The sequence below is a fragment of the Aquarana catesbeiana genome, linkage group LG01, assembly GCF_042186555.1.
Source record: "Aquarana catesbeiana isolate 2022-GZ linkage group LG01, ASM4218655v1, whole genome shotgun sequence".
In the NCBI taxonomy this organism is placed as follows: Eukaryota; Metazoa; Chordata; class Amphibia; order Anura; family Ranidae; genus Aquarana; species Aquarana catesbeiana.
In genome coordinates this window covers 891,265,264-891,291,856 of record NC_133324.1, presented here as the reverse complement: position 1 = coordinate 891,291,856, position 26,593 = coordinate 891,265,264, and the positions used below count along the sequence as shown (strand labels likewise).

Genomic DNA, 26,593 nt, shown 5'->3' with positions numbered 1-26,593 from the left:
TTTGGAAATAACGGCACATACTCTGTGCATAGGACATGTTGTACTTTCCAAAAAGATTAATTATGACACATCAACTTCTGCTCTGCTATATAACTCTTCAATTTCTGTAGACTATCATCAATTATAGGCTTACTTAAAAAATTTTGATGTTGAAAGTTCTGCCGCTCTGCTGGCCATCTCTTTCTTTAACATCCCGGATTCCCTGCATGCTTTGCAGCTTCTCCTCTGCTGTCTTTCAATTTATATGAACTACATATCCCATGGTACATTGCTGCCTGTAAGCAGTGATTCCTGTACTGACTCCACTTCCTGAAACTCTTTTTCTCTCAGCACCAGGGTCATACCTACAGGGGTTGTAATTGTGACACAGCCCCATGCTCCAGAGGGCCGTGCGGCTCCTTTGTATACCTGGATGGAAGGGGCGGCGGGAGTAGCGGCGTATTGAGGAACCAATGCCCTCCATTTTCCTCCTTGCAACTTTTGAAAGCCCCCTTCTCCTCCTCTCCTTCCTGCAGGCGGGAAATAGGAGAGGATTGGTTCCTCTTTATGCCGCCCTCCTATCCAGCTCCTGCTGTCCCCTTGTCCATTTATGCTCTCCTGGCTCCCCCTTGCCCCCTTCAGCTGTGCTGGTTTCCCCCCTCCTCTCTCCCGCCAGCTGCTTTGGGGGATGTATCAGGATGGAGAGCTTGGTAGGGGGCCGGTAAATATGTCATTTACCAGCCCTTTCCTTTTCTGAATGGACAGAATCAGTAATTGGTACCGAATACCACCTCTGTCCATTCATAACTGAGGCACAGTAAACTGTTTACTATGCTTCAGTTTGTGAATGAATGGGAAGCTTTGTACAGAGCTATTCTTGTCCATTCATTCTGTGCAGCTGAGGCTACAGAGATGAAGATTGAGGGCTGTGTCCTCAATCTCCTTTCTCTGTCTCAAAAGTGGAACATCACAGGTCTGTTTAGATCCCTGATATTTCACCAAAGCCCCCCCAATGATCCAGAACTGTCAGGTATTCCCAACCAGCTGCCAGAGCAAGTAGTTGTAAGGGAGCACAACTAAGTGGAAGTAGAAGTTGGTATGCCCATTATAGAGCCAATCTCCCTTCACAGTACATGGGCAAGATGACCTCGTCTCTCTAAAAGTTCAAGAGATAACGTAATAAAAGTAATATTTTAGCTATAGATGGTGTCTGGTGGACTGGTCATCTCCTGGTTTCATCCCTGTTCTATGTCTTGGAGGTGACCTGAGAAAATCTTCTTGCAGTAATCTGACTTTGTATTAATCCACCTGGCAGTTTTGGGCATTTCTGCCTGCCTTTGCATGTTTTAGCTCCACTTGTTACAGCCTTCATGATATAGAACAAATGAAATACAGTATGGAAAGAGAGGAAGCCTTTACAATGGTCAAATCAAGTGTGCAGACCTGGAAACCAGGAGTCCTCCAGAGATATATGTACATATAAGAAAAATGTCAGGTCGGTTAATACTCCACCAAAAATATCTCTAAATGGATGGTCTGCTTTGAGCGAAGGTTGTTTTTGGCCACTGTGAGCTCTGATTGTTTTGAACAGTGCAGTTCTATTATCTGATCATGGGGTATCTGGTGAGGGAATCCCGGACAATTATTGGAATTTCTTGTTGTGCAGTCTGGGGAGAGATGGTCTGCTAACATTCTACTTTGCTCTCAGTTGTTTCTTGTAATTGCTGATGTGCAGCTTGTGCAGATTTTAATGGATAAACATGTCAGGTGTTTTGGTATTTCCTTTGTGGCACCTGTCTTAAAAAGCCTACACTGTTGTGAAGAACCTCCATGTGCACTTGGTAGAAATTGTTTATCTCCATATCTATCTATCTTGGTTGGTCCAGCTAACCAATGTCCCAGAAAGCTGGAAATGACACTACTCAAGTGATCTCCACTTGCTTCCCAGTCCTGTGCCAAGCGGCTGCCCTGCTACATACTGAACACAGGAGGTTGACCACTCAGTACCAGCGCCATTCGGAGAACGCTTGCTCCAAGCTGGACCGATGGAACTACGTATAAAATAACCATACCTGGAATTCTTCTTTAAGTTTTAGATATGGGAGAAATCCCTCATACGCAGAGAAAAACAGTTTGACAGTCACCACATCCCTAGTACATAGGCAAAACAGGAACCCCCTGAAAAATGGGCTTTAAGGGAGTGACTGTAAACATAAGAGCATAAAAAATATACATCTTTATTACATGTTAACGAACAACAATTATAGCAAAGAATAAAAAGGTCATGTCAGTATACAAATCCATAAAAAGTTGGTGAATGTAGATATGTTGAAACTCTCTTAACTTGACCCAACGTTTCTGGCTGAATGCTCTTCTTCAGGAATTTTATTCAAGCATATAAAGTCATATATCTAAGAAGACATGTATTATAAATATTAGTGTATAGTTAGTAAATACATATTAGGTTATATTTGAAAAGCTATCACAACAGTGAGGAAGCATACAAACAAAGCATCTTACATGAACAGGATCCAACTTGAGATTTTACACGACCACAAGGAAAAATGTATAGCTGAGCAGGTGTAATGAAAAGTACAACAGTATAACATGTAATAAAGATGTATATTTTTTATACTCTTATATTTACAGTCACTCCTTAAAGTCCCATTTTTCAGGGGTTCCTGTTTTGCTTAAGCTATATAGGTTCACCTTTACTCTCCTGCAACTAGTAGACAGCTCATCTTCTATCTGATGCACCCGATTCCACTAATAATGACTCTCTCTTTTTTCCTTTTCCAGAGGTCGGACCCGCAGCTTCTCGCCCAATTCTACTATGCAGATGAAGAGCTGAACCAGGTGGCTGCAGAACTGGACAGCCTGGATGGGCGGAAGGACCCTCAGAGGTGTACACTGCTTGTAAACCAGTTTCGCTCCTGCCAGGTGAGGTCACACTTCAATAAAGACTCGTCCAGGCTGGGTGACACCATATGTGCTATCCTGAGTTTTCACTACAAGGAGAAAGCAACATTAAAAGTTCTTTTTAAAAAAAAAAAACACCCCATGACTCCCTTTCACCATACTCATCTGCCACTTTGTTCTTTTGTTGATGCCCCCAGAATATACTCCATGCTTCTGGCTATGGAGGTATGATTTTCTCCCTATTTGCCCACAATAGAAAAAGTAAAAAAAAAATACAAATGGTAATTTGATTTTAGATGGCCAAAAAAATTACATAATATGTTCAGTATATGTACAGTATTACATATTTATGTTTCACTGACCTGCACTTTAAAGCAGATCTCAGTCTTGAATGTATTCTTGGAGGGGTTGGAACTTTTTTTTTTTGCTTTGTCCCCCTGTTGAGATTTCCTTTCCTTTCCTGTACTGATACTGAGACTGTACTGTCTCCTCCTGCATAGTAATGCCCAGGACACACAATGAGATTATCAGACGAATGATCATCATTTTTTTTTTTTTTTGCATGCTAATCTCAGATCGAATCTGATGAGTTTACTAAAGTCCTGAAAATTCGCGTACGACAAAATAAAAATTCTGAAGTGATGTCATTGTGTTGTAATGCATTTGCATTGGATTTGTGAACGACAACTGTACCGATTAAACGAAAATCGTACTATCTGGCATTGTACGAAAACATTTTCGTGAATGTCCGATCAAATATCAGATGAACTGTCCTGACCAGCTCTTGAAAGCTCTGTATTAACAATCAGATTATGGTACGATCGCTCCGAAATCTGTATTTTTTGTACGATTTTTTGATCGTGTGTACCGGGCATTAGGCTATGTTCACACTAACCTGCACGTTAAAACCCAGCATTGTACTATGCAGGCTGCTGTTGCAGTATTGCATTGTGAACAGGGCACAAGGAAAACGGCTGTTTTACCCTAGCGCAGGGGTCTCAAACTGGAAGTCCCATCATGCCTCTGCAAGTCATGCGTGTAACTGTCAGCCTTGCAATGACTTATGGGACTTGTAGTTTTGCAACAGCTGGAGGGCCACCAGTTTGAGACCCCTGCCCTAGTGGGTTGTTTTATCCAGTGCTGAAAATCGCAGGTGACTGCACAGAGCTTAAACAAGCCCTAAGTGAGAGAATTTCTGAGCTTTGCCAGTAGGTAATGTTTTGATGTTTGAAAGCCCTGGTTTTTAGACACGGTTCCGGATTTTTATTTAAAGTGGTATTAAACCTAAAACTAAAAATGTAATATATTGCAGCTTTAGGGGCTGCATTCGTTTTCTTTCTTTTAGGCTTTTTTTTCCCCCTCGATCTGGCCATCTGGGGGGGGGGGGGGGGGTCGGAGTGTTAGGCAGGCCACATATAATCATTATTTCGGGTTGAACGGAAAAAAAAATGAACCGATTCAATCTGAATGGGGAAATCCTCCCACTGTGCTATTGCATTCTGGCGGCGGAAGCTGATCATTGGGGAAAAACCTGACAGGTTGGTTGTCCATGTGTCGATCAATCGATCAACTTGGGTACAACCAGCTAGCCCATACAAGGATCGCATTTTGGCCAGTCCCTGCTGAACCGAACAAATTTTGATCCATGTATGGATGGCTTTAGATGTACTAGCAGATTTACATACACTAACAAATTGAAGCCTAACTTCAGCTCACACTACAGCTACAGCAAGGTTTGTTTTTTTGGGGGGATAATGGTTTTACATATATAAATAAAAGCTGATCATTGCACGCAACCCTGTCAATGGTAAACAGTTTGTCTCTACATGCTTAACTGATACATTTGCAGGAGATCTTGTTCTGATGGAAAAAACAGACTTACTGGCCAGATCACCAGGTAAAAGAAAAAAGGGGCAAAAAAAAGAAAATGCATGCAGCTATCATATCTAAGAAGTGGTAAGCTGTAAAATAATACATGTTTGCTTTTAGGATTAATACTGCTTTAAGGCCCCTTTCACACCAGCAGACGATCGGGTCCTGCCTATCTGTTTTTCAGACAGACCCGATCGGACCACCCATTGTTCTCTATGGAGCGGCAGATGTGTCCGCTGGCATCCAATCCGGTCTGGTCTGCTAAAAACAGATGAATGGGAATACGTTTGCCATCCGTCTGTCGGATCGGATGACAGTCGGATGGAAACAGACAGGCAGTTTGTTTCCATGCAACTGCCCCATAGAGAATAGCAGGTTGTGTCCGTGTCCGCTGTGCATAGTGGAGCAGACACAGACCTGTCATCTGCCTGCTCATCGGGGATCAGCGGACAGATACCCCACTGAGAAGACAGATCCGCTTGATGGAAAGGGGCCTTAATGCTGTATTTATTTATAATTCTTCCGATTTTGATTTCACAAATAGGGTAATCACAACTTACCAGCTTACTTAACAGCTACAAAGAGTTCCTAGCAGAATTTTTTTTCAAAATCATCTTGCATATTAAGGAGATGGCACAAAAACTTTTGGCCTTGGTGCCAAAGTGTGTTTGGGGTCATTTTCCACACCGCTATCCAGCTTTCTTCCAGCAGGGGGCCCTCTCTGGCCTCTTGGGGGCACTGTGGAGGTCATGAATGCAGTCTGAGTGCCCCTTTTTTTAAAAGGCCTAATTAGGCAATTTTTTTTGTGTATTTGGAGTATAAAGAACGATGACGTGTTTGCAGGAGATCAGGAATATTATGGTCCTTGCAAGAAATAAAAACAAAAAAAGAAGCGTGTGCTTAGCCAGCCAGTATGTTATAGCGTTCCTATAGAACAGCCAATGGTCACTTTCTAAGGCTTAGCCAATATGGGAAACTCTCACGTCGGCAGGGAGGGATATAGGGGGGAAGCTGGGAGCTTGTTCTGTCTTTTTTTTTTTTTTTTACCAGCCCTGCAATTTTTTTTAATCTTATTATATAAAATTTCATTGAAAATAATTTACCCTTAGAGGTTACAAAAGACAACACTAAATGCAAATTAAGTTAGCCAGATGCCAAAGAACTCCCCAGAGCTTTATTATGAAACTAATTAAAGCCTATAGATGTAAGTATTGCTTGTCTTGTGTTCCTAGTTAAATATGTGCGCTGCCAAAAGAATACAGACCAATAACGTGATAAAGCGATGTTTGGGAAACGCGGCGTGTAAACCGTAAAAAGAACAGTTTAGTTCCTGCAGAGTGAGATGTGTTTTCATCATTAACCCCCCGCCGGATCTGTAGAGAAAGACGCAGTACATCAACCGAACGCTGACACCGGATAGGGAACGGTGCATGGCGTCTGAGTTGTTTGATTGTAGCTGCGTCAGTCGGGCATATGACCGCAACCAATAGCCAGATTTCTGAATCAAAATAAGAGCAAAGGGGGAATTTACAAAAACAGATGCAGGATGATAATCATTATCATTTAATCATCTAGTGCCAGCTTTTTCTGTAATGTTTTACTATAAATATGCATGATTTAATGCTGAACTCCAAGAAGCTTTAATCCAGTAATGTGTTCATTAAAAATGTGATTTACATTGAAACTGCATACAGTAAATACCAGAATCCTGGTGCAGGGACGTACCTAGAGCAATTGGCACCTGGGGTGGATCATATATCTGGCACCCCCACTCATTGATCATGCCTGTACGCACTTGGCCCACCCACCCGTAGGTACTGGGCCCCCTCATACCCATACGTACTCGACCTCCTCATACCCGTACGTACTCGGGCCCCCTCATACCTGTACGTACTCGGGCCTCCTCATACCCGTACGTACTCGGCCTCCTCATACCCGTACGTACTCGGCCTCCTCATACCCGTACGTACTCGGCCTCCTCATACCCGTACGTACCCGGGCCCCCTCATACCCGTACGTACTCGGGCCTCCTCATACCCGTACGTACTCGGGCCCATTCATACCCATACGTACTCAGGCCCCTCATACCCGTACGTACTCGGGCCCCCTCATACCCGTACGTACTCTGGCCCCCTCATACCCATCCGTACTCGGGCCCCTCATAACCGTACGTACTTGGGCCCCTCATACCCATACATACTCGGCCCCTCATACCCGTACGTACTCCGCGCCCCTCATACCTGTACATACTCGGCCCCCTCATACCCGTACACACTCGGCCCCCTTATATCTGTACGCACTCAGCCCACCCACCTGTACACACTCAGCCCCCTCAGACCCTTACGCACTCAGCCCCCTCAGACCCTTACGCACTCAGCCCCCTCAGACCCTTACGCACTCAGCCCCCTCAGACCCTTACGCACTCAGCCCCCTCATACCCTTACGCACTCAGCCCCCTCATACCCGTACGCACTCAGCCCCCCCTCACGCCTGTACGCACTCAGCCCCCCTCACACCTGTACGCACTCAGCCCCCCTCACACCTGTACGCACTCGGCCCCCCCTCACACCTGTACGCACTCGGCCCCCCTTCACACCTGTACGCACTCGGCCCCCCTTCACACCTGTACGCACTCAGACCCCTCACACCTGTACGCACTCAGCCCCCCCTCACACCTGTACGCACTCAGCCCCCTCTCACACCTGTACGCACTCAGCCCCCTCTCACACCTGTGCGCACTCGGCCTCCCTTCACACCTGTACGCACTCAGCCCCCCCTCACACCTGTACGCACTCAGCCCCTCTCACACCTCTACGCACTCAGCCCCCCCTCACACCTGTACGCACTCAGCCCCCCCTCACACCTGTACGCACTCAGCCCCCCCTCACACCTGTACACACTCAGCCCCCCCTCACACCTGTACGCACTCAGCCCCCCCTCACACCTGTACGCACTCAGCCCCCCCTCACACCTGTACGCACTCAGCCCCCCCCTCACACCTGTACGCACTCAGCCCACCTCACACCTGTACGCACTCAGCCCCCCCTCACACCTTTACGCACTCAGCCTCCCCCCACACCTGTATGCACTTAGCCCCCTCATACCTATAAACACTCAGCAGCCCCCCCAACACCTGTAAACACACACAGCTCTGCCCCCCCCCCGTACACAAACAGCCTCCTCCCTTGTACTCACAGCCCCCACTTATAAGGTGGTCTTTCTTGTCCCAGGTCTTGATTCCACATGTCCCTTAGGAATTTGTTGCTGGCAGCACAAACGAGGGGCGCACATACATGAAGCAGCCAGAGGTGGCAGTATAGAGCTCGATGTGAGCTCAGTGACACTGAACAACAGACGCTGCACACTCGCACGAACACAGAGAGCCAGCAGAGCTACAGAACATCTCCTGCACCCGCCACTGCCTTGTCCTGGCTCTGATAGCCAGCATGACACCCCCCCACAATGTGTGAAACCCGGGGTGGACCGACCCCCCCCCCCCCCCCCCCATAGGTACGCCACTGTCCTGGTGTTAGTCTGCTGTGAGCCCTGGTACAGCAACACTCAGTCTGGGAGAGGGGACAGCACCAAGCCAATTGTGTCTCTATTGCTTTGGATTGTCAGGGATGCCCTCGTGAGTCTGCTACTGGTACTTTATTGATCAGTGACAGTTTGGGGCTGGATCAGGTTGCATTTCATAACTTCACTGTAGTCTTCAAGGAGACCCAGGACCTGACTGTATAGTCTGGTAGGTGTTCAGTGGTAAATGAATGAAAAAACCGTTGTCAGTTGTTTATATACTGTATTTGTATTGCAGCTGTGCATTGAGCAGTTTGTCTGAAGTTATGCCCCAATGTAAAACAGACTTATTTATAGCTGAACTCCAAGGGGAAAATATATATATATAAATATTTTTTTTTTATATTAAATTTGCACTTTAACATTATGTCAAAATGGTCTGCAGCTTGTGTGTCCAAGCTCTTTTCATTGGATCATAACCCAAGTAGTGTTTTTCAACACAAATTAAGCGAAAATAATATATTGGAAAGGAAATTGTAATTTTTTTGAAAAAACAGATATAATAGTCTTTTTAAATTTTGGTATTTTATTAGAGACCAAGCATGACGAACTGTCTCTTAACACACAGTGATTTAAGGAAGGACTTTGAGCTATTAGCTGAAAATTACTCATATCTCCAAACTCAGATCGAGGATTTAGGCAACAGGAATCGCAGGTACAATTTAAGAATGAATGGAATCCCTGAATCAGTCACAGAACTGATGCCTGCTTTATCCAAATTGTTCCAGAATCTCCTCCCTGAGACTGCCCCATCATCATTCATTTGTGACAGGATCCACAGGGCCTTCCGCCCCAAACCACCACCAGATAAGCCTCCATGGGATATCATCCTGTGTATGAAGGATTTCATTACAAAGGAAAATATCTTAAGAGCCTCCAGAAATTCACATAACATCGAATTGAATGGCACAAAGATACAAATATTTCCAGATATTTCACAGGCTACACTGGACGCAAAATGAAGGAAATAACAACCATCCTGCAATCTGCTCATATAAGATACAGATGGGGATTTCCGTTTAAACTAACGGTACCCCACAATGGCACCACGTACACAGTTCTGAATGTCGCAGAAGGTAAAGATCTACTGGTCAAATTAGGATTACTAGATCCTGAATCAAATCCAAGACCTCCATCTACGCCACAATCATCACCCATCTGGGCTACCCCTTCTTCAAGACGTGACTGAGAAGAAGAAGAAGAAGACTGAGACATTCCTTAAGGAATGTGGATCCATAAAGGATACTCCACGCAAGTTTGAATCCGGAGTACTTTCTATATCATTACATATTTCCATACCACCATATGGAAAAAGAAGTACAAAAAAGGGAAGCTTTATAGAGAGACATAAACAGTTTTTCTATCCCCAAAAATGTTTTTTTTGTTTTTTTTTTTTTTGCTAGAAATTCATCTCCCTCTTATTCGAACACCACACAACTTTATAAATATCTTTTCATTAACTTTAAATAGAAAGGTAAAGGGATAATATTTAAAGTAGCATGCATGCTAAATCTGATAAAAAAGAAAAAGAAGAAAAATGCTTAGTCTCTCCGCCTCCACTTGATTGACCCCCAACTCACTTCCATAACCCATTCATGGTTCAGATAGCGCAGATTTTTGACCATACACCTTTTGGTCCATTATGACAGGGCTCCTCAAGTGAGTAATGGACATCATAGTCCACGTTTATTTGTTTTAGGGCCAAACTTAACCCTTGTTTTCATGTTATTTATTTCTAACTTCTCATTTCCGGTTTTGTAACACGTTTTGTTACACAAGAATGTCTACCATAATTAACCAACTTCTAAGATTGCTATCTTTACTTTTACTCATGATGCACACAGGTGGTAAAGTATCCTATATTTGTAGGGGTAGTTACTGCAGAATTCTGTCATACAACTATGTTATCAGATATTGCAATTTTGATGAAGTTTTCTATTTCACACTATCTGTATATTCCTCATTGCCTGGATCGTTGTGGGTTTCACCTATCACTTTACAAGTTTTCTCATTACCTCTTATATAAATGATGGAGCTTAGGGTGATTTCCCATAATGCCCAGGGCATCAATTTACCTCAGAAACAGAAAAAGGCATTCTGCCACTACAACAGATTGGTGGCTGATATAATCTTATTAAAGAAACCCACTTTTCTACAGCCAACCACCCCCAATACTTTGATAAATCATACAATCAATTTTACTGTACAACTTATAATACTAAATCCAGGGGAGTAGCTATCTTTATAAAAAACTTAATAGTATTTGAAACCCACAATGTATTTAAAGACCCAGAAAGTCAGTACTTGATATTAAAGGGTTCTATAAAGGGGCGTTTGATCTACTTTTTTTACAAAGTTTTTTGATACTCTGCATAAATGGCAATCCCCATATTTGATAGTAGGAGAAGATTTTAATTTAGCAGCTCATTCAGCACTTGATAGGAGTAGAGTGGTACCATCCTCCAAAGCATTTCCAAGATCACTAAACCACACACTAAATAACCTCCAACTGGTGGATACATGGAGAGCACACAACGTGGGTATCAAAGCATACATATTTTATTCACACCCACAAGATAGTTTTGCACACCTAGACTACATCTTTTGCACTCCAATCCTCCTAGCCAACTCCTCAAAAGAAGATATTCATTTATGTCCTTGGTCAGATCACCATATTGTCTCCTTTACAACTTCACATATAGGCCTTGCCCCCACACCTTACAAATGGCGCATAAATTATTCTCTATTGACTGACCACATGATTACACAGCTACTAACAAATCACCTAGAAGACTATTCACCTAGAAGACAACTGTATGGCTAGCACATAAGGCAGTCATGAGAGGTAATTTAATTAATATAGCATCAGCAAATAACAAAACTAAACTAGCGGATATAAAATCCCTTTCTAAAGACTTGGATCGTTTATGCTATAAACGCAATCAATCTCCTTCTAGAGACCTACTAAACCGCATTCAAGAGAAACACATAGCCTTAGACACATTATCAGCAGACAAAGAGAAAGCCCTAAGATGGGCCAAAGCAAGATTCTTACTGTACAGTAAATCAATCCACAAAACCTCCCCATGTCTATAAACTACGAAACGCATCAGATAACCTAATTTCCCATCCCAAAGGAGTTATGGAAATATTTTTATATTTTTATAAAAAAACTCTCCTCCCCTCAAACATCACCTAAGCAATCCTCCTTACATTGGCTTGAAGATATCCTGCTCCCCACTCTTTCCAACCAGCAAATTGAAACCCTAAATGCCCCATGCTCAGATATTGAGATTAATCGAATTATAGGTTCCCTTAAAACCGCTACAGCACCAGGGCCCGATGGCTACTCGACAACATAATGTGCCTTGCAAAAGTATTCACCCCCTTGGCATTTTTTTGTTTTGTTGCCTCACAACCTAGAATTAACATGGATTGTTTGAGGATTTGCATCATTTAATTTACATAACATACCCACAACTTGGAAGATTTTTTTTTTTTTTAATTGTGAAGCAAGCAACAAATAGAACAAAATAACAGAAAAAGTCAATGTGCATAGCTATTCACCCCCTAAAGTCAATACTTTAGGGGGTGATACTTTACAATAATTTTGGGACTATCACAGCTTATGAGCTTGCCACATCTTACCACTGGGATTTTTGCTCATTCTTCCTTGCAAAACTTCTCCAGCTCCTTTAAGTTCGATGGTTTGCGCTTGTGAACAGCAATCTTTAAATCTGACCACAGATTTTCTATTGGATTGAGGTCTGGGCTTTGATTAGGCCATTCCAACACATTTACATTTTTCCCCTTAAACCACTCAAGTGTTGCTTTAGCAGTGTGTTTGGGGTCATTGTCCTGCTGGAAGATGAACCTCCGTCCTAGCCTCAAATCACACACAGAGGGGTACAGGTTTTGCTCAAGAATATCCCTATATTTAGCACCATCCATCTTTTCCTCAACCCTGACCAGTTTCCCAGTCACGACTGCTGAAAAACATCCCCACAGCATGATGCTGCCACCACCATATTTCACTGTGGGGATGGTTTTCTTTGGGTGATGTGATCTGTTGGGTTTGCGCCAGACATAGCGTTTTCTTTGATGACCAAAAAGTAAAATTTTAGTCTCATCAGACCAGAGCACCTTCCTCCATACATTTTGGGAGTCTCCCACATGCCTTTTCGCAATCTCAGAACATCCCATTTTGTTTTTTTGCTGAAAGTAAAGGCTTTCTCCTGGCCACTCTGCCATAAAGTCCAACTCTATGGAGCATACAGCTTATTGTCATTCTATGTACAGATACTCCAGTCTCTGCTGTGGAACTCTGCAGCTCCTCCAGGGTTACCTTAGGTCTCTGTGCTTCCTCTCTGATTAATGCCCTCCTTGCCCGGTCCGTGAGTTTTGTGGTGCTGTTGTGCCATGTTCTTTCCATTTTTGGTTTTGATAGATTTGATGGTGCTTCTAGGGATCATTAAAGATTTGGAATTTTTTTTTATAACCTAACCCTGACTTGTACTTCTCAACAACATTGTCCCTTACTTGTTTGGAGATTTCCTTGGTCTTCGTGGCAGTGTTTGGTTAGTGGTGCCTCTTGCTTAGGTGTTGCAGCCTCTGGGGCCTTTCAGAAAGGTGTGTATATGTAATGACAGGTCATGTGACACTTAGATTTCTCATAGGTGGACATCATTTCACTAATTATGTGACTTCTAAAGGTAATTGGTTGCACTAGAGCTTTTTATGGGCATCATAACAAAGGCGGTGAATACATACGCACATGCCAATTATCAGTTTTTTTATTTCAGAAAAATAGTTTTATGTATATATTTTTCTAATTTTATTTCACCAACTTAGACTATTGTGTTCTGATCCATCACATATAATTCAGATTAAAAAGAAACATTGAACTAAAGGCTGTAATGTAACAAAATAGTTAAAAAGCCAAGGGGGTGAATACTTTTGCAAGGCACTGTATTATAAAAAAAATGCTTCTATTTTGACACCTCACCTTTCCAAATTATATAACCATATTCTACAAGGAAATCAGTTTCCAACTGAAATGCTTTTAGCAAATATGTCTCTTTTACCAAAACCTAATAAAGATCATTCTATCCCACAAAATTATGGTCCAATCTCAGTTATTGACAATGATCTAAAAATATTTGGTTGAATGCTAGTGGATAGACTTGCTTCAGTTATTTCCCCCTTAATCCTTCCAGATCAATCCGGATTTATTCCAGATAGACAAATTACAGACAACATAAGGTTAGCAACAAACATTATTCAAGACTGTAATTTACACTCTCATTCAACACTCATACTTAGCCTTTATATCCATAAATCTTTTGACAGCGTTAGCTGGTCTTATTTAGACGTATTGCTCCCCAGATATGGTATATGCAAAGAATTTCTACACGGTTTCCAAGCTTTATACCATGATCCACAAACTCGTTTCAAACTCCCAGGTAAAAATTCAGACTTCTTCCCATTAAGCAGGGGCACCAGGCAGGTGTGGCCATTGTCCCCACTCCTTTTTTCTTTGGTCATCGAGCCCCTTGCCTGTGCTATTTGGAATAATGTAAACATTAAAGGATACACTAAGGGTTCTAAAAAATTCAAATGAAGCCTCTATGCGGATGAGGTCCTTTTATTTCTCGCTGAACCACTTGTCTCCCTACCAAACCTTACTAATGTATTGGATTGGATATATTTCATGACCTTACAGGTTTAAGCTAAACCTATCCCAATGTTCTGCTTTGCCTATAAACATTCCACCAGTGATGACATCATTGCTAAGGGAGAAATTTCCATTCAATTGGTGCTCTAATTCCTTTAGATATTTAGAAATCCATATCACCCCCTCATAAAACTTTATTTTAGGCAAGTTATCCAACATTATTTAACAGCATCAAAAATCTACTTAAACTATGGTCAACATATCATATTTCGTTCATGGGAAGAATAGTCGATACAAAAATGGTTATTTTACCCAAACTTTTATTTTTCTTTGGAGCTCTCCCCCTTTTAATCCCTAAAAACACCCTAGACTCACTCCAAAGAGATATAAATAAATTTATTTGGCAAAACAAAAAGCCCAGGTTTAGCTACTCTCTGATGATTAGACCTCAATCTAATGGAGCGTTAAGCTTTCCGAATCTATGGTTATATTATCTTTCAGCAAGATTCACTCAACTTCAGCTACACAAATCCCCAGGCTTATATTTGAGGAGCAGTCAGTTCTTCCATACCATCTACAAGGCCTACTATGGTCCAGGTCTGTCTTTCCAAGGAAAATTTGTCCCCTAAATATAGTAGTAACCTACTCTATACAATTATGGAACCGACACAAAGACAAATTTAACATGGTCTAGTTAACAACCAGAATTCTCTGACTATATGGCAATCCCACAAACTAACAAATTTTAGATCATTTACCCCAAATAACGAATTTTGTTCTTTTACAGACCTACAAACAGAATATAACCTCCCACAATGTCAACAAATGAACTATACACAAATCAGACAATTTTACCAAAAATACTATTCACTCACTCTTCATACTCCCTTCTCACAATGTGAACAAATATGCTTATCCTCCCCAAGGATAGAGGATTAAAATCTAGAATTTACAAAAGTCTCAATGAATTCTGCATGCCAATAAAATCACATGCTCCAATGGGAGTCTGACCTGGACCAATCTTTCTCACCTGAACAATGGGATGCTTTGATTAGAAATTTACAAAACTGCACTAGAACAACCTCCATCAGGGAATCGGCTATCAAGCTGCACTACAGGTGGTATCTTACCCCTGCCAAAATTAATTCATTCTATCCATTAACATCCCCCTTTGCTTTAGGGATTGCCCCACACGGGGTACATTATTACATACTTTTTGGGACTGCAAACACCTCAAAACCATACGCCAAAAAGCAAGTTTCAAGATAGAACAACTAACAGGTAGAAAGATATCTTTAACACCACAGATGTGGCTTTTTTTCACACCCATACCAGATATACCTATAGCCTCTTCCAGATTAATACATATGGTACCTTGTTTAGTTCTATCCATTGGACAATTGCTTTCAACTGGCGATCTACAGCCATTCCATGGTCTCAGGTCCTGAACCGTATGGAAAATATAAAACGCAGAACGCATACACCATACACTTTTTTTATACCATGCAAATATATAAGAAAAAATGGACACCATGGGAAATGTCTTTATTGAATGACATTCTTTCCATAATCTGTTTTGCACATTTAATACTTATCCTATTTTTCAGGTTGCACTTATACCTCATCATATACATAACGGTCAGATAAGATCTTGTATAAAGTGCTTTGCTGATAGAATTCTTCTGTATATTAGAGCAATATGTTTGTTTGTATATATATATTACTTTTTCAGGGAGGAGAATTTCTGGCATCGGTAGACATCAGAGATGCATATCTGCATGTGCCCATTTTTCCTGCTCATCAGAAGTTTCTGCGCTTCGAGGTAGGAGGGCGCCATTTCCAGTTTGTGGCTCTGCCTTTTGGGATAGCCACTGCACCTCGAGTGTTCACAAAGGTCTTGGCCCCTCCTCTGGCCAGATTAAGGGCTCAGGGTATAGCTGTCATAGCATACCTAGGCGACCTGCTCCCGATAGACCGGTCGGTAGCCTCCTTGAACGGGAACTTGAGGACCACAGTCAAGTATCTGGAACACCTAGGTTGGATCCTCAACCTAGAAAAATCTTTCCTAAAACCAGTAAGAAGACTGGAGTATTTGGGTCTGATCATAGATACAAGCCAGGAGAAAATATTTCTTCCTCAGGCAAAGATCACTGCTTTGAGGGAGCTGATTCTGGCAGTCAGGACCAAGAAGGGTCCTTCTGTCCGCCTTTGAGGCTGCTAGGAAAGATGGTGTCTTCATTCGAAGCAGTTCCTTATGCTCAGTTTCATTCAAGACTGTTGCAACACAGTATTCTGTCGGCCTGGAACAAGAAGGTTCAGGCATTAGACTTTCCGATGCACCTGTCGCATGTGGTGCGTCAGAGCCTCAATTGGTGGCTCATACCCGAAAACCTGCAGAAGGGGAAATCCTTTCTACCGGTTACCTGGACGGTGGTAACAACAGATGCCAGTCTGTCGGGTTGGGGAGCAGTTCTGGAACAGTCTGCGGTTCAGGGGGTATGGTCCAAAACCGAGAGGACCTTACCCATCAACATTCTGGAGATCCGGGCAGTATATCTAGCCCTAAAGGCCTGGACTATCAGACTACAGGGTTGCCCGGTCAGGATCCAGTCCGACAATGCCACAGCGGTGGCTTATGTCAATCATCAGGGAGGCACAAGGAGCCGAGCTGCTCAAAAAGAGGTGAACCAGATCTTAGTCTGGGCAGAGAAGCATGTGGCAGTTTTCATTCCAGGGATAGAGAACTGGCAGGCGGACTATTTAAGTCGCCAGCAGTTACTTCCAGGGGAATGGTCTCTGCATCCCGATGTCTTTTGGGCCATATGCCAAAGATGGGGGGGTCCAGATGTAGATCTCTTTGCATCCCGATTCAACAAAAAAATAGACAGATTTGTGGCAAGAACAAAGGATCCTCTTGCATGGGGGACGGATGCGTTGGTGATCCCGTGGCATCGGTTCTCACTGATTTATGCATTCCCGCCTATTCTGCTACTGCCACGACTCCTTCGCAGGATCAGGCAGGAACGGAAGTCGGTACTTCAAGTGGCCCCTGCTTGGCCCAGAAGGACGTGGTATGCGGAAATAGTAAGGATGACAGTGGGTTCCCGTGGACACTACAGGTACGCCCAGACCTGTTATCTCAAGGTCCAGTGTTCCATCCTGCCTTACAAACGCTAAATTTGACGGTTTGGCTATTGAGACCCACGTTCTGAAGAGTCGTGGGCTTTCAGGTCCTGTGATATCTACCTTGATCAATGCAAGGAAGCCAGCTTCCAGAATGATTTATCATAGTTCTATAGTTTTATCTATAGTTTTATAATAGTTTTATCATAGAATCTGTAAAGCTTATGTATCCTGGTGTGAATCCAGGGGTTAGCATCCCAGAAAATATGTTATAGGTAGAATTCTTGATTTTCTACAATTGGATTAAGAGATGAAGCTGGCCTTGAGTACCATCAAGGGCCAGGTCTCGGCCTTATCAGTATTATTTCAACGGCCACTTGCTTCGCATTCTTTGGTCCGAAACTTTATGCAGGGGGTGACGCGTCTTAATCCTCCAGTTAGGGCACCCCTAAACCCCTGGGACTTGAACTTGGTTCTGCCTGTGTTACAGAAACAGCCTTTTGAACCAATACGTCAGATTCCTTTGGTCTTGTTGACAAGGAAGTTAATTTTTCTGATAGCCATTTCTTCTGCTAGAAGAGTATCAGAATTAGCAGCCCTTTCTTGTAAAGAGCCTTATTTGATTGTACACAAGGATAGAGTGGAACTGCGCCCTCATCCTAGTTTTTTACCGAAGGTGGTTTCAGATTTTCATTTAAAACAAGACATTGTTCTGCCTTCCTTTTTTCCAGATCCCTGTTCTCCGGAAGAAAGATCACTACATTCTTTGGATGTAGTAAGAGCAGTCAAGGCCTATCTGGAGGCAACTGCTCAGATTCGCAAAACGGATGTTTTGTTCGTGCTGCCAGAGGGTCCCAATAGAGGACAGGCAGCGTCAAAGGCTACCATTTCTAAATGGATTCGACAGTTGATTATTCAGGCTTACGGTTTGAAACAGAAGATTCCTCCGTTTCAGATCAGGGCACATTCCACAAGGGCTATTGGTGCTTCTTGGGCAGTGCATCACCGGGCCTCTATGGCTCAAATCTGCAAGGCCGCAACCTGGTCTTCAGTCCATACATTCACCAGATTCTATCAGGTGGATGTGAGAAGGCATGAGGATATCGCCTTTAGGCGCAGTGTGCTGCAGGCAGCGGTACAGGGTTCTCAGGTCTGATTGCACCCTACTTGGTTGTGGTTCCCCCCCCTCAGACGGCATTGCTCTGGGACATCCCATCAGTTACTGAGGCTCTGTGTCCCGTGATGTTCGAGAAAGAAAATAGGATTTTTTTATGACGGCTTACCTGTAAAATCCTTTCCTTTGGATGGACATCACAGGACACAGAGCCTAATACACTATATTGCTTGGCTACAAAACTGAGGTATCCCTGCAGGGGGAGGGATTATATAGGGGGTTGAACTTTCTGGTAGGGTGTGCCAGTGTCCAATCACCTAGTGATACCTATATAACCCATCAGTAATTACTGAGGCTCTGTGTCCCATGATGTCCATCGAAAGAAAAGGATTTTACAGGTAAGCTGTTATAAAAAATCCTATTTTTTCATTGACGGACACAGCACCCGCCCCTCTATGGAGTTTTTGATACTGCTTGCTACTAAACTGAATAACTAAAGCAGGGAGGGGTTATATACTGACTGAGGGCAGCCCATGGGCGTAGCCAAGTGTTTTTTGTTCTGCCTAGTCCTACTCCTGCGGAGGCGATATAACCCAATGGTCAAGATTAAGGAGGCGCTGTGTCCGTCGATGAACTCAGAGAAATGGATTTTACGGTGAGTACAAAAATCCAGTTTTTTTCTGCAACACGTATTCTTATGTTTTTTTTACAAATGTTTCTTCCTGCAGGCTGCAATGCTAATAAATCTTTTTCCTTTCATCGCAGAGGCGAGATACAGGGGATGGATCGCTAAATATACGTGTAATCTGCATTTCTCTGAGCTGCAGATGATAAATCTTTATATTAGTCAATAACTGCAGGAAATGGCTCTTCAGGCGTCGTAGCTCGGCTGATTTATTCAGCGCAAACTCCATCCCGTAAAAATTTACACACAAAGTTGGTTATTTAAAAATATCTTTAACTCCTGGTAGTACTTAGATTTATGGCCACAGTCAGTCAGCAATGTAATGCATGTATTACTCTTGACGAGACAGGCTGTAAAGTGCTTGGATTGTTTGATTATTGATGCTCGCTATAGATTGCATCTCAAATATGATTACTTGTTTGACAGCTTGGTTTATTATTATGTGGCTGTCTATTGGGGATGGCCAGCTGTTCTGGGATGTACTCAGAGAGCAGAGGGGGGTGCTAGCCATAATTAGTCAAAGCATGGCTAAAATAAAAACTTTTGTTGGTCAGGTAAACTTTTGGAGGTACCTCCTCTTAATAAACATGAAAAATGTATTTTAAAAAAAATAAAACTTATGGGGAGGACTGGCACAGAAATCTGTCTGTCTTTGGTTGGTGGCAAAAACCTCTGTGGGAGGGGTCAAGGGCCAGAATAGGGTATCAAGGGCTTCCAAAGAAAGCCAGTTGTTGCCTGGGCATGCATTTCTTCAACATGGAAGCACAGGTATAAAATACAACATGCATCATTGCATGCATGGAAGCTACCTAGGTGCGTATAATAGATTGGACATATTATGCTGGATTGTATAGTGCCTCTATGCTCACTTTGACATGAATAACAGAAGGGACTTTGAAGGCTGCTGTTCATTGTAATATTTGTCATCCAACAAGTACTCTGTGGACTGTTCTGTGCTGAGACCTAAAAGATGCATCTCTCCGGATGAAACAAGTTGCTTCGGGAATAATTCACTTTTTGCATAGAGTATTGCATTCCATACCAGCTAGCGAACTCTTGCCTCAACAACAATAATTATAATAATTATTGCTCTGAATCCCTTCGATATTGCAACATTTTCGATATGAGATTAGCGCACAAAAAAACAAAACAGATGATCATTCGTCTGATAATCTTATCGTGTGTACCAGGCCTAAGGCCTAGTTCACACCTATGCATTTTTTAGTGCATTTTCAGTTTTGCAGAAACACGCTACAGTCCATTTAACATGGTTTCCTATGGGTCATATTCACATCTGTGCATTTTATGGTTCAATAGATCAAAAACGTGCATTGAAAAACTCAAAATGCACCTGAAATATGCAAACTGCAACCTGCATAGGTGTGAACCAGGCCTAAGTGAGGGACATAGTCATCCAAGAGCCCCTGTGAATGAGCAACTTTGGGCTTCCATTAACTACTTCAGCCTCAGAAGGTTTAACCCACTTCCTGACCAGGTCCTTTTTTCCGACACGCCACTGCATTGCTTTAACTGATAATTGCGCGGTTGTGTGACACTGTACCCAAATGAAAGTGTCCTTTTTTTTCCCACAAATAGAGCTTTCTTTTGGTGGTATTTGATCACCTCTGCGGTTTTTATTTTTTGCGCTTTAAACAAAAAAAGACCGGCTATTTTGAAAAAAAAAAAAAACAATACTTTTTACTTTCTGCTATAAACAAATTTAAAAAAAAAACTAATTTCTTCATCAATTTATGCCAAAATGTATTCTACATATTTTTGGTAAAAAAAATCACATAAGCCTATATTGATGGATTTACACAATAGTTATAGCGTCTACAAACTACGGGATAGATTTAGACTTGTATTTATTTTTTGTTGTAATGGCGGGGATCTGCGATTTTTAGAGGGACTGCGACAATGCGGCGGACAAATCTGACCCCGAGTGACACTTTTTGATGACCAGTGACACCAATACAGTGATCAGTGCTATAAAAATGCACTGATTACTGTATAAATGGCACTGGCAGGAAAGGGGTTAACACTAGGGGGCGATCAAGGGGAAGGGGTTCCCTGGGAGGAGTTTCTAACTGTAGGGGGAAGTGTTACACTGGATGAAAAGAGATCATGATTCAGCTTAGCTGAAACATGATATCTCACTTTTTCTCCCTGACAAATCAGTGGTGTGCTTTGTTTACATCAGCACACCGCTGATCTGTCTCTCCACAGAGCGATCGGCGGGTCGCGGCCGCCGGACCTGCTGATTGGCTCCCACTGTGTCCAAGCACAGCGGGAACGGAGCACTCCCTAAACCGTGTGCATGAAATTATTTATTATTATTTATTTATTTCAGGTACTTATATAGCACCGTCAATTTATGCAGCGCTTTACATATACATTATACATTCACATCAGTCCCTACCCTCAAGGAGCTTACAATCTAAGGTCCCTAACTCACATTCATACATACTAGGGCCAATTTAGACAGGATCCAATTAACCTACCAGCATGTCTTTGGAGTGTGGGAGGAAACCGGAGTACCCGGAGGAAACCCACGCAGACACAGGGAGAACATGCAAACTCCAGGCAGGTAGTGTCATGGTCGGGATTCGAACCAACGACCCTTCTTACTGCTAGGCGAGAGTGCTACTCACTACACCACTGTGCTGCCCAAATCACATACAGGTACGTGATTTTGCGCACACGGGCTGCCCTGCCACAGTAAATGTACGTGGGGCGGTCCGGAAGCAGTCAAAGTGATACTAAAGTCTCCTTTTTTCTTCCATTAAAAATAACAAACATGTTATGCTTACCACCTCTGTGTAGTGATTTAGCGTAGAGCACTCCAGATCCTCCTCTTCTCGGGTCCCAAACAGATCATAGGTGAGGTTGTTTACATTCAGACCCCTTTGTGTCAACTTGTATGCAAGTTATCAGGCCAATATCACCAGGGTATGTAAACTTTTGATCAGGGTCATTTGGCTAGTTTCTGTTGCCATTATGATTTAAAAAGAGTAAACACAGTTGATTGATAATAAATGGCTTCAGCCAAACACCAACCATGAGTGAACCATGAATGAAAGAAAAGTTTTTGTGTTATCATTCATATTCTTTGAAAAATGTGCCAGGGTATGTAAACTTATGAGCACAACTGTACATAGAAGAGTAGCCGTTGTAATACACTGAGCGCTCTCATGATTAGCTTTATACAATCCAGGTCGGACTGTGAGCACCCCTCCTTTCATCTACAAGACAGTAGGAGGAGGTTCCCATTCCTATATTTAATATAAATGGGCTCCTGACTCCCAGGGGTTCTTTGTGTAGCTTCACTGTTGGTAAAAATGGTTTGTCCATCTCCATGTACAGAGTATGTAGTACATATAGTATCTGTTGGAGTATCTCTTGATTTTATTGTAAGGCCTGGGTGTGTCTGCTGCAACCAAGTGAACAAACCACAAGGGCTGAGCACTTAGTGGAACAGTGTTTACCAGAGCCAAGAAAGTTCCATGGAAACTGTTACAGGTGACTGGGCCTGTGTATGTGGTGATGGAGCACCAGGCTAAATGTCTCAGCAGGTTAATTGCCAAGCTTAGGAATAAAAGGAGTGGAGTTCCAGAATGTATTGCCTAGGTAGGACAATATCTTTCTTATAGTCTGTTGTCTACTTTTGGTATTGAAATTATTACCTCTGAGAAATGTCAACTGGTCATGGACTAGTGATGAGGCATTTATACGTTTCAGTAAATTCTGTGAAAAATTTCCACCTAGTGTGATGTGTGTCCTCTACCTTTTCCCCCTTTCACATAGAACATGTATGGTGTCTATAGTTTTCATTGCATGACTAAGAGTTCTGCACCAGGCCTTCGCGCTCTGCAATCCCTTCCTGTATGAACAATGATAACCATTCAAATATTAAATCATAAACATAACAAAACGTGCAAAAAAAAAAATATTAAAGACAATGTGTAAAATCCTGTAATAAATATACACAAAGAATCTTATAAAATTGTCCACAAAGTGTATAGACAACATTGATTGATGAAATCCGCAACCATACACCTTAGTATACGCCTCTTACCAGATAGCGTGGACCATAGATTATAATGGTCATAAAGGCATAAAATAACCCAGCATCTGAGATAGGCGATGGCAGATGGCGTGGACCATAGATTATGCTGGTCATAAAGGCATAGGGTAAACCGACATCCGAGATAGGCGAAGGCTGCTCAGCAGCAGCTTCAAATAGATCGAGGATAAGGAAAATAAACAAGCATAGTGAAGCCTGCTACCATTAGAATCCTTTTATTTAAAATGTAAAAGAAGTACCTTAGGTCACTTGTAAGCAGGCAGAGTGTGTATCAAGACCAGCAGACTGTCGGCTCATGAGAGGAGAATGCTTTTGTACGGTTTTGTAAAACCTACAGGTACCCTTACGAAACCAAAACGGGCATCACTGCTATTCCATTATCCAGTTTCCACCAGTGGACTGGATTTATTGATTTATTTAGCAAAGCGTGGTGTCGTCAGTAACAGCCAACCCCAATGCGTTTCGTCATCACTGGCGCCTTCCTAGGGACAGGCCGAACAACAGTCCGCTGCTCTTGTTATGTTTATGATTTAATATTTGGCCACTATAAGGGTATTTTTTGCACTTTCTGGATTTAGCGCTGCGATATATATATATATATATATACACTACCGTTCAAAAGTTTGGGGTCACCCAAACAATTTTGTGTTTTCCATGAAAAGTCACACTTATTCACCACCATACGTTGTGAAATGAATAGAAAATAGAGCCAAGACATTGACAAGGTTAGAAATAATGATTTGTATTTGAAATAACATTGTTTTTACATCAAACGTTGCTTTCATCAAAGAATCCTCCTTTTGCAGCAATTACAGCATTGCACACCTTTGGCATTCTAGCTGTTAATTTATTGAGGTAAGCTGGAGAAATTGCACCCCACGCTTCTAGAAGCAGCTCCCACAAGTTGGATTGGTTGGATGGGCACTTCTGGCGTACCATACGGTCAAGCTGCTCCCACAACAGCTCAATGGGGTTCAGATCTGGTGACTGTGCTGGCCACTTCATTACCGATAGAATACCAGCTGCCTGCTTCTGCTGTAAATAGTTCTTGCACAATTTGGAGGTGTGTTTAGGGTCATTGTCCTGTTGTAGGATGAAATTGGCTCCAATCAAGCGCTGTCCACTGGGTATGGCATGGCGTTGCAAAATGGAGTGATAGCCTTCCTTATTCAGAATCCCTTTTACCCTGTACAAAGCTCCCACCTTACCAGCACCAAAGCAACCCCAGACCATCACATTACCTCCACCATGCTTAACAGATGGCGTCAGGCATTCTTCCAGCATCTTTTCATTTGTTCTGCGTCTCACAAACGTTCTTCTTTGTGATCCAAACACCTCAAACTTGGATTCATCCGTCCACAACACTTTTTTCCAGTCTTCCTCTGTCCAATGTCTGTGTTCTTTTGCCCATCTTAATCTTTTTCTTTTATTGGCCAGTCTCAGATATGGCTTTTTCTTTGCCACTCTGCCCTGAAGCCCAAAATCCCGCAGCCGCCTCTTCACTGTAGATGTTGACACTGGTGTTTTGCGGGTACTATTTAATGAAGATGCCAGTTGGGGACCTGTGAGGCGTCTGTTTCTCAAACTAGAGACTCTAATGTGCTTATCTTCTTGCTTAGTTGTGCAACGCGGCCTCCCACTTCTTTTTCTACTCTGGTTAGAGCCTGTTTGTGCTGTCCTCTGAAGGGAGTAGTACACACCGTTGTAGGAAATCTTCAATTTCTTTGCAATTTCTCGCATGGAATAGCCTTAATTTCTAAGAACAAGAATAGACTGTCGAGTTTCAGATGAAAGTTCTCTTTTTCTGGCCATTTTGAGCGTTTAATTGACCCCACAAATGTGATGCTCCAGAAACTCAATCTGCTCACAGGAAGGTCAGTTTTGTAGCTTCTGGAAGGAGCTAGACTGTTTTTAGATGTGTGAACATGATTGCACAAGGGTTTGCTAATCATCAATTAGCCTTCTGAGCCAATGAGCAAACACATTGTACCATTAGAACACTGGAGTGATAGTTGCTGGAAATGGGCCTCTATACACCTATGTAGATATTGCACCAAAAACTAGACATTTGCAGTTAAAATAGTCATTTACCACATTAGCAATGTATAGAGTATATTTGTTTAAAGTTAGGACTAGTTTAAAGTTAGCTTCATTTAAAAGTACAGTGCTTTTCCTTCAAAAATAAGGACATTTCAATGTGACCCCAAACTTTTGAACGGTAGTGTATATATATATGTGTGTGTGTATATAAAATTATTCACAGCTGGTGTCATAGTTGATTGAGTGGCAGCTTACTTTTTTATATCATATTTTATTTAGCGCAGATTTTTATTTTTGGTTTAAGTGATAACTGTTGCCTGGAGATATCTGTTCTTTAACTGTTAATATAAAAACTAGACAGTCCCAGGGTCTGTAACTCCACTTATCTGAACATGCCTAGGCTTATTTTCTAAAGGAGTCAACAAACTGCACAATGAACTGTGCTGCCAGGTTTTTATTTATTTTTTATGCATTTATCGACCCCCTTTAACAAAACTGTTTCAATAGAAATAAATACCAAAGTGCACTGCCTTGTTAAGTAATTGGGACACTTTTTAATAAAAGCATAAAAAAATACTCTCACAGATGTTGGCAGAATAGAGGTGTCATCTGGAAGAAAGGGCCCTTATGGCATGAGGGGTTCACAAGAATTTATTTATTTAAAAAAAATTTTTTTTGTTTTTTTTTTTAAACTGAAGAATACTAATAAGCAACTGAATTTAAAATAATCTTATTGTTTCCTTTCTTTTGTCTTGTGTCCCTAGGACAACGTTTTGAATATCATAAACCAGATCATGGAGGAATGCATTCAACACGAGCGAGCAAACCGCGATTTTTGTGTCAAATTTCCAGAAGAAATTCGTCATGATAATCTTGCAGGGCAGCTGTGGTTTGGCGCAGAGGTAAGTCATTTCCACAATGCATAGTCTCCAGTTACCGCCAGACGGCTATTCAGGTTTACAACTTTTGGCCCACAAGAGAGCTGGAGATTATCAAAGATCTTTTACAATCTTTGTTTTCAGATACAAAAGCTAGCTATAAATGCAAAAGACATCAGCTTAAAGCGGTTGTATACCGCGCGTTCACATTTTTATCTACAGGTAAGCCTATAATAAGGCTTACCTGTAGGTAAAATGAATATCTCCTAAGCCTGTACAGTTTAGGAGATATTCACCTTGCATGCCGCCGCTGACGTCAGCAGCGCATGCGTTTTGAAGGTCCGGCTGATGCTGCCGAAAAATCAGAGCTCCTTGCCGGAAAAAAGACCCCCGCGTTCAGGCACGGGAGTGACGTCATAGTGGCTCTGGCCACTCACAACGCCGGAGCCGCGAACCCAGATGAAACGCAGAGGGAACATGTCAGCTAGCTCAGCAGGTACCGGGAGGTGATGCCGGCTCTTCGTTCTAAGGTAAGTATTTCATAATGAGCTAGTATGCGGTCCATACTAGTTCATTATGTCTTTGCCTTACAAGTTTTTTTTTTTTGTGGGTATACAAGCACTTTAAAGAAAATATGTACTGTAAATTG

The 26,593-nt window shown here is 42.3% G+C and overlaps 1 protein-coding gene across 4 annotated transcripts in view; it reads left to right on the top strand.

The window, feature by feature from the left end:
• Positions 1–26,593, top strand: part of ZFYVE28 (zinc finger FYVE-type containing 28) — a 331,742-nt gene that overhangs the window by 154,743 nt on the left and 150,406 nt on the right. For all 4 annotated transcript variants that reach the window (XM_073610911.1, XM_073610909.1, XM_073610908.1 and 1 more), the window contains exons 2-3: positions 2,779–2,919; positions 25,831–25,968. In XM_073610911.1, coding sequence (XP_073467012.1) covers positions 2,779–2,919; positions 25,831–25,968 — 279 coding nt within the window. The remainder of the gene's footprint in view (positions 1–2,778; positions 2,920–25,830; positions 25,969–26,593) is intronic.